Genomic DNA, 16901 nt, shown 5'->3' with positions numbered 1-16901 from the left:
GTCATGAGGTAAACGACGAGAATTTGGAACATTTGAAGGGATTTTTTAAAGTTATTATTCTCATCGGTCTTAATAATTAAATTTACCTATTCTTGCATTGTAAAGTGATTTATTTTTCCATTTAAAAATTTTTTCTACCAATCTGGTTATGTATGCATTAGGAATGTTCTTCTTCATAATATATGAATGTAATAGAAACCTATTTCGAATACTTTGTAAGCGTTAAGATGTTTTACTTCGTATGAAAAAAGGGTAAATTTTTTGTCACAAATTGACCGAGGAATTCCAAAATGATTTTTTATTTGATACATCATTAAATCGTCAGTTTGTTAGAAAAGTTAAAACAGCTCGTTTATCGGAAACAAAACATTTGCGGACATACGTCTATAGAACAAACTGTCATCATTTTTTCATATAGAATTATCCCTCAAAGTTTTTTCGCAATTATTTAGAAACACCCTGTATCCTTTCTAATTTCCAGTTTTTAGTGTAATCCTTCACTCAACCGTTCTCTCCAGTTCTTTCTGTTTTGCCAGTCCCCTTCCTGTAGATTTATTCTTTCCATTGCTTCGTCCACTTCAACTCTGAAAGATCTTTGGGTCTGCCTTTCTTTCTTCTTCGTATCGGGCTCCACTCTGTTCTTCTGTTGATCCAACGTTTTTTGTCTGCTTTTCTTCTTGTTCGTACCAGGTTAATTCCTTCTGTTTTATGTAGTCTATTATATCTGAGTTCATTTCCATTCTTTTCTTAATATCTTTGTTATTTATTCTATCTCTTTTTGTTGCTCTTAGCTTTAGCTGTTATTCACAGCTTTTCCTTAGGAATTCCATATCTGTTGCTCTTATTTTGTTTTTGGTTTTCTTATTTATTATACAATGTTCACACCCATAAGTCAGGATACTTCTTGTCATGGTGTGATATATCCTTTTTTTTGTGTTTATACTGATGTTCTTGTCCAACAATACCAGAATCATTTTCAAAATTTTCATATGCAGTCTCTTGTTTTTTCCTGGTCTATGTTTTATATTATCTTCTTTAGTTGTTCCTTTGTTTGATATTATGAAACCTAAATACTTGTACTTGTCTGTTCCTTTGATTTGTTTACCTTCGTATATTTCCAGCCTATTCTTTTGTTACTGGTATACCCATTCCTTCGCACTTTCTTCTCCATGCTTTCAGAGTTTTTTTTTCAGGAATATTTAAAATAGGATAGGGGATATGGAACAGCCCTGTAGCAGTCCATTTTTCGTCTTAAATGGACTGCATATTCTATTGCCCGTTTTGATAGCTACTTTGTTCTTCTTGTATAGTATTTACAAGAATAGTATTTACAATACTTTTATTAATATTCGTGGAACTTCGAGGTCTTCCATTGTTTCCCATAGACTAAGCTTAGGTATCGAGGCATAGGCCTACTCATTATATAATAAAACAATGAATGATTTTCAATTGAAAGTAGATGATTGTAGAGGCCAAGTATATGACAACGGCTCTAACAATTCTAACATGAAGGGAAGAAAAAGGTGTACAAGCTCGTGTTTGCAAAGAATATCCTCCTTATTTTTTATGCTTTATTGATCCCACTCCCTAAATTTAGTCATTGGGAAGGAAAATTGTGCGCTTGCAGTGCGCACAATTAACATCTTCTTTTGGTATTGTGAAAGTACAACGTTATACATTTTTTCTGTTTGGAAATGTGCATTTATCTTTTGTCTCGCACCTTCGTTGCTTGAATTTCAAATGCGCTCGTTATGGTACGCCATATGTTGCACTAGCTATAAATAATAACTGACTATTATACTATTTTTTGATTAAATATATTGTTACATAGCTCTTTATAATGAAATTTTGACTTTTTGCATTTTTTTACTATTTTTTTATATTTGCAGTATATGTATAATATTTCGTATGAAAGGGCGCCAAATTTTGTTTTGTCCGGGGCGCTCAAAACCCTAGAACCGGCCCTGGTGACATCTGGACAATGTTTCTTTATTTTTTTCCATAGCACACTACTTGCTTCTATATATTTCCACTTATTTGACAGCAACAGTTATGTTTAAAATTTACACGTTTCTTAAGATATCTCGAGATAGAACAAAAGGTATCGACATGCACTTTTCGGTATTCTGTTGCTAATTTGATCTTATTTTGTAATACAGGAAAAAAAATACATACTTGTATTTAATATTTTCCAAAGAAAACTAGATTTCAAAAAAACCACAAATAGAGCCTCCTAGCCGGCATATTACGTAATAGGCTGTTTCCAAATTATAACTATTACATTGACGAAAAAGAGCTGTTTTCAACAAGACCAAGTTTGCAAAAATCGATTAAGCAGAACCGGACTTCCAGCGATTTTTTCATAACAAGGTTCCCACTCACCCCCACCTCTTATTTGCACAGGTAGACTTAAACTTGTGAAATAAAATATCCGCAAAATATTATGAAGAATACGATGATCGGATTTCCAGTGCCCTTTCATTAGGCAAATTTTGTAATATTTCGATTTTTTAAATTTTGATATTCAATTACGCCCTCTAGCGGAAGACTTACAATTATGAAAATAATGTCCAGGCTTTTCTCGAGGCAAATTTTGTTATACAATTTTTTCCCCAAAGCTGTAGTATAAACGGTTTCTGAGATATGGCCGAGAGCCGTTCTTATTGGGACACCCAGTACATATGTAATGTAAATATAAAGAAGAATATTAGTCAAGTTTAAGATTAAATTGGATATTAAAATTAAGTTGTTATTGTATTGTATTATAATGTATTGTGGCCCTACCTCAGGGCCGCCGCTACCATGTGTGAAAAGTGTGCAACGCACACGGGCGGCCGATTATAGGGGAGGCCAAAAGCAGGCCACTGATGATATTTTTTTTTAAACGAAAATAAATTTAAAAAATTATATAGTAATGATTCAGATATTTCTATAAACTCGTAATATTTCAAACAATCTAAACAAAAATGCCAGAAAATGTTATTTATTATATGAACTGCCCTTTTGCAGCTGTAGTCATAAAGTAGTTCCGGGAATGCTTTTTAATTCAAAGTGGCTGGCGGCTTTCGAACTTTAAGATATTTTAATGTTGTTCTGAAGCTATTTTCTTGTGGCATTTTTATAATCAAGTATATTCAAATGGGAAATAAGCCACAATTTTACCTAAAAATTATTTTATTAACGTTTCGACGCCCAAGTCGGGTGTCGTTGTCAAAATACAAAATAGTATTAGTCGGGTGTCGTTGTCAAAATACTATTTTGTATTTTGACAACGACACCCGACTTGGGCGTCGAAACGTTAATAAAATCATTTTTAGGTAAAATTGTGGCTTATTTCCTATTTGAATATACTTGATTAAGATATTTTATCTACGTGGTCCATATGCGATTTTTTCAAATTCTGAACATTTATGATTTGTTAAGAGAGTACGATACGACAATAGAATACTTTCCGAGAATTTAGATAAGTGCTTGTTAAGTTTCTCTCAATGAGTAAAAAAAAGTCTTTTTTATTAACTCGATGGTTTAAAAAAATATTTTTTATTACTCGATGGTTGCTCTGTTATAATATTGTTCCTTTATGCTTATGTATGGTTATAGATGGGTTATAGTTTAGTCAAGTTGAGCATTTGATGATTTTAAACATTTTAGAGATTTGTTTGTAATATATAGTAGTGTGCCTATTTCTTTTGCTCACTACTGTAATTCAAATAGGCCAAATAAAAATTTGGAACGTTAGATTACGAGAACGTCCCATGTATTTTGTCGGATAGAACATCCAATTAATTTGTTACCCTTTCATTAAACTCTCATGCAAAAATCAGACTGCTATTACTAACCAACATTATTCCTGTCATTTGACATGTTTTTCGTGTTCCACTCATTAAAATGCCCAGTTGGTGATAAACACCAGTCTGATTTTTGCATGAGAGTTTAATGAAATGGTAACAAATCAATTGGAAGTTATGTCCGACAAAATACATGGAATGTTTTCGTAGTCTGACGTTGAAAATTTTTAACCTGTTCCACAATTAAAACTTCCCCTGTTTCAGTGTTACCATACATCAAAGTTTGTCCGACTAGACACCGTTAAGCTATTAACAAATTTTCAGCTTGCTATTAATCTACTTTTTTTGTGGTACGCGGGATCCAGGTCTAAAAGTAACGTCGAGATCAGAGCAATTTTTATTCATATACACGTTACGATTACAATGTATCTCCTGCACATTTCTTTAAATAATAGTACCTATGTTAAAACGACTAAGGTGTTAAAGGGGGTGGCAAATATTAAGTTGCACACGGGCGGCCAACACTTTAGCTGCAGCCCTGCCCTACCTACACCAATATATATACAGAGAGAGTCTGTAAAGTGGAATAAATTCAATATCTCAAATACTAATTGTTTTTTTGGAAAATGCTCAGACCCGTCGATTAGTATTTCAAATTGTCCTTTTTGACATTCAATAAAAATGTATACAGGGTGTCCCAATTTAGAGATATGACGTCATCGTCGATTTTCTTAAATGGCAACACTGTCATTTTGATAGCTAATTTGATAGGGTTTGTAAAATTACACATAACTGCAAAATATCAAATTTTTATTCTCTACCATTTACAAGATAATAGAAAATAACAAAGTTATATCTGTAATTTGGAATATATTCAATAATTAAAATACTAACTGTTTTTTTGAAAAATGCTCAGACCCGTCGATTAGTATATCAAATTGTCATTTTTGACATATAATAATAATGTATACAGGGTGTCCCAATTTAGAGATATGACGTCATCGTTGATTTTCTTAAATGGCAACACTATCATTTTGATAGCTATTTTGATAGCGTGTGTAAAGTTATACACATCTGAAAAATTTCAAAATTTTATTCCCTACCATTTACAAGATAATAAAAAATAACAAAGTTATGAAGAACAAGAAGTAATCAAATAATAATTGAATTTATTTATTTCAATTAAGCAAATGCTCATAACGTTGCCCATTGACAATTTGACAATAATTGAGGGCAACATTATGAGTTTTTGCTTAATTTATTGAAATAATTAAATTAAATTATTAGTTGATTACTTCTTTTTCATAACTTTGTTATTTTTTATTATCATCTAAATGGTAGAGAATACAAATTTGAAATTTTGCAGTTGTGTATAACTTTACACACCCTATCAAAATAGCTATCAAAATGACAGTGTTGCCATTTAAGAAAATCAACGATGACGTCATATCTCTAAATTGGGACACCCTGTATACATTATTATTATATGTCAAAAAGGACAATTTGATATACTAATCGACGGGTCTGAGCATTTTTCAAAAAAACAGTTAGTATTTTAATTATTGAATATATTCCAAATTACAGATATAACTTTGTTATTTTCTATTATCTTGTAAATGGTAGAGAATAAAAATTTGATATTTTGCAGTTATGTATAACTTTACAAACCCTATCAAATTAGCTATCAAAATGACAGTGTTGCCATTTAAGAAAATCGACGATGACGTCATATCTCTAAATTGGGACACCCTGTATACATTATAATTGAATGTCAAAAAGGACAATTTGAAATACTAATCGACGGGTCTGAGCATTTTCCAAAAAAACAATTAGTATTTGAGATATTGAAATTATTCCACTTTACAGACTCTCTCTGTATATTATGGTAAACAGGGTTTTTGAAAATATATAATATGTTAAAGAAAGTATTTGATCATAGTAATACAAATACAAAGATATAAATATCGATAGATTCAAATAAAAAAAGGTCAAAAGGTGAGTTCGGTTAAAAGTATGCAGAAATACAGTCAATAATAAGCACAGTACCTACAGACACAGATAAAATATATCAAAGTAGATTAAACATTTAGTCTACTTTTACTGTTACGCTTAAAAGTATGCTCATTCACTTATAACGCACAAGCATTAAGTAATAGATATAGGGTCATTAGAAGATAAACAAAAGGTCTACTTTGAACAAAAAGAAATTAGTCTATTTTGACTGTTTGTTAAGCTTAAACGTATGCTAATTCAATAATAACGCACAAGTAATAGAGACAAGGGCATTAGAAGATGAACAAAAGGCAAACAGTACTTATACAGAGGAAAATGCTACAAATAACTAAAAACTAAGAAATGTTTTAAAAATATAAACATTAAGGAGAGCAACAAAACTAGATAAGGCTTGGACTTAAGGTGATGTTACCTAATATAGCTTTTAATGAGTAATAAACACGAAAATGGAGAACATCCAACAATGAAAAACCAGAAACAATAAAAACTGAACAAAAGAACTGAGAAGAATAAATTATCAACGAATGTAAAAATATGATTGTCAAACAAAGTCAAAATAAAGACAAATACTGTATCAGGTCCACGTTTTCTTTGATAGAACCTGTACATTGTGAAATCCAAAAGATCAACATATTGAGACAATCAGAAAATAAATTACTTTTAATGGGAAATAAGCCACAATTTTACCAAAAAATGATTTTATTAACGGTTCGAAGCCCAAATCGAGTTTCGTTGTCAAAATACAAAATACTACTAAAATAAACAAAAATGTTGTTGCTAAGTAAAAAAAAATTCTTGTAATAATTTATTTAATCTGACTCATTTATATTGGCAATATAAATGAGTCAGAATGTATATAAATATATATAATGTATATAATGCAATATAAATCAAATTTATTTTTGAAGTTATACTTCTTTACCGGCGATAGAGGGTGAATTTTTATATGGTAAAACCTAGCGACCGGGCGCATGCGCATTATAACTTTGTTCTGATTGGATGTTCAAATGACATGTCAAAAATTATCCAATATGGCAGCTGTAGCATAGCTGTGGTTTGGACGGTTTTTGCTTATGTCGTTGATTGATAAATATATAGTGGTTGTTATACTGCCTTTTTAAATAGTTTTCATATTATATTTTTGGACTTATTAACATGCTTGTTGCATGTCGTTGTGGAAGCCCAAACTGTGTGAGTGCGATTTTCAATCGCAAAATTACTGATAAAAACCTACTCGCTCGAAGAGGTAGAGTGTGGAGAACTGTTGTGGATAACATCAATCAACCCGGAACGATTTACGATCTCACTTATTCAAAACTAAAGAATCGGAGAATCCAGTTATTACTGTCAATGATTACTGGTAAGTGTTTTAAAAATAAGTTGATAAAATTTGGTTCCTACATTTGAACATAGCCACTTTACACATTGCAAGTAATTGCGAAATTTATAGCACAAGTTCTTGCAGCAAGAACTTCTGCAATCAGTTGTAACTTGCAACTAGATTTCTGCAATAAAATGATTACAGGGTACAAGTAATTGCATAAGCTGACATGAAATAGACAGAAACTTTGACCAAACCATAAATTTTAGGTTATGTTGTTTTTATAAATTAAATGTGATTTTTTAAGTAGAGTTATCAGATATTAGATTAAAGAGGTTAGATTATTGAGAAAATTATAATATGTGTTATATATAACAATTGCAGAAAAAATTGCATGAACATGTTCTATTTAGCTGCAACTTCTTGCAGCAGAACTGCAGACTGTCTCCTTATATGCAATAAACCATTAGCTCATGTGATGCTCCAGCTACAATTTGCTTAATCCATATTTTATAACTTTTCCTCAGCTTTTCGCTTTCATGTATCACATTGTTGTTAGCATTAATGGTTCTGATTTAAATCGAGCTGCAATGACACTTTTTTTGAATAGCGTAGTTAACCATATATTATCTGGTAAAGTATCCAAAAATGTTTCTTACCAACTTGGTGTCAGTGTTCTGCTAACTGCAAATTATATTCATATTTACCAGTTTTACGTGGACTCATTTAACTTTTCTCTATTGTTTGAGAATAGTCCGTCCGCTACAACTTTTCCCATGCGGTACGATTCATTTTCAATCAAATTAAGTCAAAACAGGAAGTGGAACGTATGCCGATGTGTGTAGTATACAGAAAAGACGAGAAATTTTCGGATCATACACGATACATGTATTTGGGCTCAACTCTGCTCTAGGTTGTTAACCAACAAAAGGTTTTCAAATAATTATATTATAATTCATCATACAATAGTTCATCGGGCTACTGGATTCTGAACTCATTCAAAAACAAGTCAAAATTTAACTCCACCCAAATAGTTGCTACGGCTCCGCCCATCACATATAAAAATTGAAAGCCGCACCTGTGGCGAAAACTAGACTAACCTCTAACCTGACTAACCTGTCAAAACTGCTTTTGCATGTCCGCACAGCCCAAGGATTATAACCGAACCGACTACAAGCACAAGCCAATTGCAGATCCTAGCTTTCTACGCATACGCGGTACGAATGGACTACGTATTATGGATATGTACTTAAAACATATACTTTCACCTAAAATACATCAAAGTTTTAACAATTTTTTCTACAATCACTTGATAAAGAAGACTTTTTCGCTTGTCAATGGCAACGAAACGTTGACGTTTAGTGAGTTTAGTGAGAACCACACCACCATAAAATATAAACAATTTGAAAATTCATACTCATAAAAGCGCGTCGTCCGTAGCAACCATAAATCCATACAATACAAACAAATTGAATATTCAAACTCATAAAGTTAATGATTTAAAAATAGTTTCATTTTATTAAATGATTGTAGAAAAAATTTTGTATGTATTACAAGCATAAAGTGACATTATTGCTTTCGAGAAATTAACGCGCTCCGCTACACGTCGCGTGGTAACTATTACTCTCAAGTAATAATGTATCACTTTTCGCTCTTAATACATAAATAACTATTACCTATAGGGTGTCCCAAAAGTAGCGGAACATCGTATCGAAAAACTGAAAAATACGTGTTGAATAATTTTCAAAAATATATCCAATGACAGCAAACACGACCACCACTCCACCTCCTAGAGGTGGGGTGGGGGTAACTTTAAAATCTTAAACGGAAACCCCCAGTTTTTATTGCAGATTTGAATTTCTTACATAAAAGTAAGTAACTTTTATTCGAGACTTTTTTTTGAACTGTGGATAGGTGGCGCTATAATTGGAAAAAACAATTTATCCTGAAGGTAAAATATAGAAGTTGGTCTAATATCTCGAGAAATACACTTCCAAATGACAACTCAAATACACGTGTTTTATATTTTTCAAAAACTTATCGAATGAGACCAACCACGACCCCCCACTCCACATCCTGGAGGTGGGGTGGGGGTAACTCTAAAATCTAAAATAGGAACCCCTATTTTTATTCCAGCTTTGGATTCCTCATGAAACAATAAGTAACATTTATTCGAAACATTTTTTAGAATTGTTGGTAGATGGCGCTAATAAATCGTATTTTTATAGCGCATCAATCAACAATAAAAAATGTTTCGAATAAATGTTGCTTAGTTTTTCATGACGAATCCAAATCTGCAATAAAAAATACAGGTTCCTATTTAAGATTTTAAAGTTACCCCCCCTCTATCTTCAGGGGATGGGGTAGACGGTGTTATTCGATAGGTTATTAAAAAATATTAAATATGAATTGTTTGGTTTATCATTTGGAGGTGTAATTCTCGAGATATTAAACCGTTTCTATAATTTACCTATGTTATCACGATAAATATTTTTTCCCGATTTTTGCGCCATCTATCCAAAATTCGGAAAAATGTCTCGATAAAAGTTGCTTACTTTTACGTACGGAATCCAAATCTGCAATAAAAACTGGAGGTTTCTTTAAGATTTTAAAGTTACCCCCACCCCACTCCTAGGGTGTGGAGTGGGGGATCGTGTTTAATGTCATTGGATAGATTTTTTAAAATGATTGAACACGTATTTTTCAGTTTTTAGATCCGATGTTTATTTCGCGAGATACTCGACTGTTCCGCTACTGTTGGGACACTCTGTATATAATCAGTCATAATCATTGCAGATAAGTACATAATTATATGAAACTTCGTAAAAAGTCATGTAATAGGTAAATTGAAATCTTTACCTTACCATTTATAAAAACAACTTATTATTTACATGAAATCTTGATCAATACTGACAACTAACATTTTATAAAAATATTCATTCCTTCATTTTAGAGAAAAACTTTTAAACAGAAAATTGTAGTAAATTAAAACAGCCACAATTTGAGCTACGGTAAGTTTAATTTCGTTAATTTGTTGTTGCAAAACAGCCCGCGAAATGTCCAAAATGGCCGTTTTTATTCTTTAAGGTCTTAAAAGGCCTTCTATTAAAAGTTTTTCTCTAAAACGAATGAATAATTTTATAAATTAAGTTGTCAGTATTAATCAATATTTCGTGTAAATAATAAGTTGCTTTTATAAATGGTAAAAATTTCAATCTATTAACATGACTTTTTATGAAGTTTCATATAAATAGGTCTGTAAAGATCTGCGACGATTAGGTATGACTGAAGGGTACATAGATATGTATTAATTTATAGAATTATTAAAATTTTGATGTATTTTAGGTGAAATTACCTATATGTTTTAAGTACATATCAATAAACTTAAGCTAATCCATTCTTACCGCGTATGCGTAGAAAGCAAGAGGTTATGCAATCGGCTTGTGCTTGTATTCAGTTTGGTTATAATCCTTGGGGCTGTGCGGACATGCAAGTTTCGTTAGTTTTCTTTCTTCTAGTTCCTTTTCTAAACAGTCAGACGGTTACTTTGGGCAGTGTTGCCAATCGCATTTCTCTAGATAATATTTCTCTCAAACAAGGTATAATAACGTTTAACCATAAAATATTTACAGGAAAGAAAGAAAGAAAATAACTACAAATAACCATAAGTTTATTTTTGTTATTAGTCTGTTGTAGTAGATTGGTAGTTACACTGAAACATATAGGCAAATATCTGATTATTTTTACTGATTACAACAACTCTCAAACAGATCCGCAAATCGGATTATTATACGCCGCTTGGCAACATTGACTTTGGGCGGCGTTATGGGCTGTGGCCCTCTGAAAAGAAGACAGATAGTTGAACGATATTTTATACAATGTGTATTAACCTGGTATGGATATCTGTGTGTCGAAAAGTTTTATATTGGTCCACTATTTTAAATGCAGTTCAACTCAATGCAATGTTCCGAAATTTTCTCGTTTATTCTGTATAGTATACAATATACAAAATGTATATACACATCGACGTTCGTTTCAATTTATGTTTTGATTTAGTTTGATTGAAAATGATTCATACCGTATGGGAAAAGTTATAGCGGACGGACTATATCTTCATAAGTATGCTCTACAAACTCTACATAAATCACTCTGTTTATAATGATCAGCTATTGCCCAAAAATTATTAAATGAATTGAGTCATTCTTTTTTTATATAATTTCGATTTACATTTAATGTTACATTTATCGTTACATCGAGGTCCCAATTCTCTCATTTACGTTAATTTTACAGTTTTTCTAGTGTATTCTTGGTCAGAGTTCCTCAGTTTCTTCAAAATATTAATTTTGGAAACACTTGGATCTCTTTGTCTCTCCTTTCCAAGATTTTTCTTCTTTGGAAATTTTTCCTTAGCAGACGTATCTAATAATAAAACTAATGCCTTTGATGCAGGAAGGGGTTTCCGCTGTTGTAATTGAACATGTAATCCACTGTGAACATCAGATATAACAGTGGAAGTTAGTTCACTCGTAAATTATATAGATGTTACAATGTGTTTATAAAAATATTCATCAATAATAGAAATTTATAGTATTGTAACATTGGTTACAAAGTTTTTTCCACCGAGTGATTCAAAATTTGCACTTACAATGAGGTTATTTTATTAAAAAACTTTATATTTAGGTACATAAGATAGGATAAAAGTTTTTAGATCAAAATGAAAGTTGTCCTTTATAGAAATCATTTAAGCAATAGTTGAAAAACATTATAAGTGGAGTTACAATGTTATTCATATCAGGTGTAGTTGTGATCTAAAATTTAAATTGGATTAATTTTTTTTGTAGGCTATACAGATAAATCAAAAAGTAAACATAGAGGACAATGATGCATTAGAGACTGGCATATCATCTCATACGGACAACACCGCAGGAGAGTTTTTTATATTTGAACAATTCAGCTTCGCTTCAAAGAAAGTTGGACGCCTTGAAAAAAAATTTAAACTCACCGTTTGGACTTACGGAAGATATTGAAAATGCTATAAAGTAGGGATATTATACGGGATTTGTATATACTTTTGTAAATAATATATTGTATGATATTTTAAAAGAAAATAATGAGTACCACCAGTGTTACTACAAATGGCTAATGAATTTAGTAAGTAATTTTGCCAATTTTGTAAAGTTGGCAAGAAAATAATTACTAAATAGTTGGTAATTTTGCCAATTTTCGCAAAATTGGCCAAAAACAAAAAAATATCTACTAAAAACACTAGCCAGTTGTGTCTGAGTTTAGCGAACCGACTATAACTCTTGTTAAATTAAGGTTGAGTTTACACTTTTGACTTGCCTACAGATTTAAAAATATTTTTTTCATAATATACAGTATGTCCCTGTAAGTTGGAACCATAATATGGAAAACTTTTTGAAGTTATACTTCTTTAGGCGCGATTGAGATTGAGGGTGAATTTATTGTTGATCTGCGCACATGCGCACATGCGCACACCGAGAGTATGGTATTGTATTAGTCGTTATACGGGCTCTGATTGGATGTTGAAATGATCTGTCAATAATAAATAATTGTTCAATATGGAGGTAAACAAATGTTGTATAATATATTAGTTTTATTGTTGTGAGGACAGAAACAAAAAAGTTTTATAACTGTAGTGACTTTTAAATAGTTTTTAAAAGCAACAGGTACGTAATAATTATTGTTAAATGTATCAGTATCCTAATAAAAAATTCCATAGGTAGGTACCTATACCTATTTGAACCTAAAAAAATACATAGTATCTATGATTAGTATGTAATACTTTTATTTACATAATTTGATTACCATCAAAAATTCTATCAATATTCACCTAATATATTGTTTTCTTACTCTATGTTTTGTTGTATTTTTTCAATTCTAAATCATTTCAATTCAAAATCAAAATAATTTGATTTAATTCAAAATGTCAAAAGTTTAATCCGTTTAGTTAGTCGATCTTCGCAAATAATGACGCATTGCCTTCGTGGCGAAGCGTTCAAGGCGAATATATACCAACTGCGATGATAAAAGCTGGTTCGAATCCCAATGGAAACTTTTATTTTTTTTTATACTTTTTATGATTTTAAGTATATTTATTACATAATTTTATTTTCAGAAAATGCGTATTTAGTTAAAAAAATTTCCGACAATTAATGTTCAGAAATCATTTGTGGCATTTTTAATGTATTTCTGTGTGTTTTATTCTTGTATTATTTTAATTTTTGGCACTGTTTTAATAAAAATGTTTGAGAAGTAGTAAGTATAAATTAGTTTAATATTTAAATAAAATACAAATAAAAAGTATATTAATTTCGTTTAAATTAATTGAAGTTTAAGTATTGAAGATTTGCTTTTCGGAATGATATCAAGTTCTGATTTTGATCGAATTATTTTTAGTTTACAAATAATTTATCAAAATTCATATCAAAAACAGAGAAATATACATTTAAATAAATTTAATATTCTTTTAGAACAAAATAGTATACATACTTTTGATAACCTAAATAGAAATAATGACATATTAGCGACAGTTGTCAATCTATCAAATAGACATTTAAACGCAACAGAAAACTTGGTATTGTCAAAAGTTTTAAACTATGCTGTTACTCATCCATCTATTCCAAAATTAGACATAATTAGCTCAGTTGAAAAAATATCCCAGTGTTTACCAACTCATGAAAAAGAACAATATAGGGTACTATGTAAACTTGAATTGGAAAAATCTAATAAAATTGAACAGAACATCAGCAAAGAGGAAATGAAAGCTTTAAAAACTTTAAAAAATGATGACTCCATAACAATTCTACCAGAGGATAAAGGAAATGCAACTGTAATGATGGATATCAAATAATGATTGGTGCAAAAGTTCTCATCAAAAAGTGCATTTTGCCTAAATGGCAATATTTACGTAAAAAGTGGTGGTAGTATTATCCGCGTTCAGAATGAGAAGGATATATTGGACATCCCTGTTGATGCAAGGTAGACTGTTATTATTTAATTTACGCTCATAATATATGATTTGACTTTATTTGCCCATTTTTTTAGCATAAAATATATCTTGTCATGTATAAACGAATAACAATCTTTAAATAATACAATTTTGTATTATTTAAAACAATACATTTCACAAAGATCTGTTTGTTTATATTGCACAGACATTTTTTTGTTTAAATTGTTTTCCATGAAATGTCGTTAATCAAAATAAATATTTCACTATTAATTGAATATTCCTTAAAATTTGTTTGTTTAAATGTAAAAAAGCAATAACACCAGCATTTGTAATCTAATATTAACAACTTTTCTTCTTTTATCTTTTTTTATATATAATATACTTGTTTATTTTTGTATTAAATTTACTTTAATGAATAATGTTCTGAAACGTAAATAAAATATTCTATTCACTTATGAAGTAGATCTATAAAATATAATTTGGCTACTTGCACTTAATCTGCAGGTATTATCTTTGTTCGATTTGGATTTGTAGCAAGAATATTGTTTTTTAATACTGTCTCTCCATCTCTATATATTTCCTCTTTCTATCTCTCTGTATTTCCTTTCTCTAATAGTTTCTTTTCTCCCCTCTTTCTAAAATATGTTGAGCGTTGCACAAATTAATGTAAGATCGTTACATAATAATTTTGATTTGCTAAAAGATCACTTACAAAACAAAAACTATGATATCTTAGGTGTTACTGAAACTTGGTTAAACGGTGATATAAGTGATGAAGTTTCTGAAATCAATAATTATCCATTTATTAGACAAGATCGTTTGCTGAATGCTGGAGGAGTTGGTATTTATATAAAAAATGGCTTACATTTCTCCGTAATCTTACAAGAATGTAAGCCCTTCATTGAGCATATTTGGATAAAAATCACCCAAAATCATAATGTATTAATAATGGGAATTATTTACAGGCCGCCAGGCTCAAGTCATAGAGAATTCTTGGATTATTTCGAGGATCTTTTACCACAGTTTTACGCTCAGTCGGGTAAAATTGTGTTCTTGGGTGATTTTAATATAGACCAATTAGACGTTAACTTTTCTTACACTTCCCAACTTAATAATATATTTGAGTCTTTTGACATAAAACAGTTAGTTAATGAACCAACTCGTGTGACTGACAGAACATCTACTTTACCTAATTGATTTAATATGTTCAAGTTTTGATGGTGTTTTTGATGTGGAGAACTTAGATATCAATATCTCCGACCACTTTCTCACATGCTGTAAAATTAAGTTTGATAAGCCTCCGTCAAATAATGTTTCATTTACATACAGAGCATTAAGTCGCATTAATTTAGAAGAGTTTCAACGGGATCTTGAGGGTGCATCCTTGCACAACCTATATTTAATTAATGATATTGATGAAAAAGTGACATTTCTTACAAATACATTACTCGGTATTTTTGATAAGCATGCCCCCTTAAGAACTTGTACAAATAAGCAAAAACCATATTGCCCCTGGATTACAGACAATAGGTATACGACTTATGCAAAAAATGCGAAACCAAGCTCTAAATAGATATCGTCGTAGTAGGAATCCGGAACACTGGAATTACTACAAACAGATTAGGAACTTAATTACTTCTACTATTAGACGTGAAAAAAAGATTTATTTAAACAATAAACTTCAAAACTGCAACATAAAAGAAAAGTGGAATGAGCTTAGGAAGATTAATGTACTTAACAGAAAACAAAATCATATTCCAGATAATCTTAAAGACGTTAATAAACTTAATCAACATTTTACAGCGGCTTGTTCAATTAATCAACAACCCAGTAATGAACTTCTAAGTTTTTACAGAAATCATTCTATGCCAGTTCAAGAACCATTTCGTTTTAATACAGTGTCTATGGAGGACGTTGCCGATATTATCTTGAGTGTAAAATCAAAAGCCTTTGGACAGGATGATCTTAATATAACTCTAATTCAACTTTGTTGCCCCTTTATCGTGCCTTTTATTACGCATATTGTTAATAGCTGTATCATTGAGTTTTACTTTCCCGCATCTTGGAAAAGAGCAAAAATTATTCCTTTACCTAAAATAAAGAATCCAACTGAATTTAATCACCTGCGATGTATATCTATCCTACCCACGTTCTCGAAAATAATCGAAAAAATTATAGAAAAGCAAATGAGCAATTTTTTGGAAAAAAAATAATATTATTCCTGCTAAGCAATCAGGATTTAGGACAGGTTATAGTTGTGAGACAGCGATTTCCGATATAATTGACAATATAGTATCCGCAGATGATAGAAAGTATGCAACAGTTTTAATTCTCTTGGACTATTCGAAAGCCTTTGATATGATCAATCATGAAATTTTAATATCAATTTTAAAACATATAGGCTTCGATGAAGCTTCATTGAATTTAGTAACATCGTATTTAACTCTTCGTACTCAAACTGTGGTAATTGACGAAAAGCGGTCAAATATATGTAATATTGTGTCAGGGGTTCCTCAGGGAAGTATCTTAGGACCTTTGCTATTTAAAATTTATACTTTTAATATTATAAAATCCTTAAAACATTGTGACTATCATCAATACTGCGATGATACACAACTAAAATATTCCTTCGCTCCTCATGAGGCGCAGTTAGCCAATGCAAGAATTAATTCTGACCTTCAGGAAATTTTAACTAGCTCTAACAAACATCTACTTAAAATAAATCCCTCTAAATCGGTAGCCATGTTGTTCTGTTCTGAAAATCAACGTGAGCATCTGTCAACGAATATTGTACCTTGTATAGATA

At 30.8% G+C, this 16901-nt stretch overlaps 1 protein-coding gene across 1 annotated transcript; it reads left to right on the top strand.

Moving 5' to 3' along the window:
• Window positions 1-15636: 15636 nt before the first annotated feature.
• LOC126878567 (uncharacterized) lies at window positions 15637-16313 on the top strand. Its single transcript, XM_050641357.1, has one exon. The coding sequence runs from the start codon at window positions 15637-15639 to the stop codon at window positions 16306-16308; it is 672 nt and encodes a 223-aa protein (XP_050497314.1). The 3' UTR covers window positions 16309-16313.
• The last annotated feature ends 588 nt before the right edge of the window (window positions 16314-16901 follow it).

The sequence above is a fragment of the Diabrotica virgifera genome, chromosome 10 (genome assembly GCF_917563875.1).
Source record: "Diabrotica virgifera virgifera chromosome 10, PGI_DIABVI_V3a".
Taxonomy (NCBI): domain Eukaryota; kingdom Metazoa; phylum Arthropoda; class Insecta; order Coleoptera; family Chrysomelidae; genus Diabrotica; species Diabrotica virgifera.
Note: the sequence above shows the minus strand (reverse complement) of the source record. Positions and strands in the feature narration are given on the sequence as shown.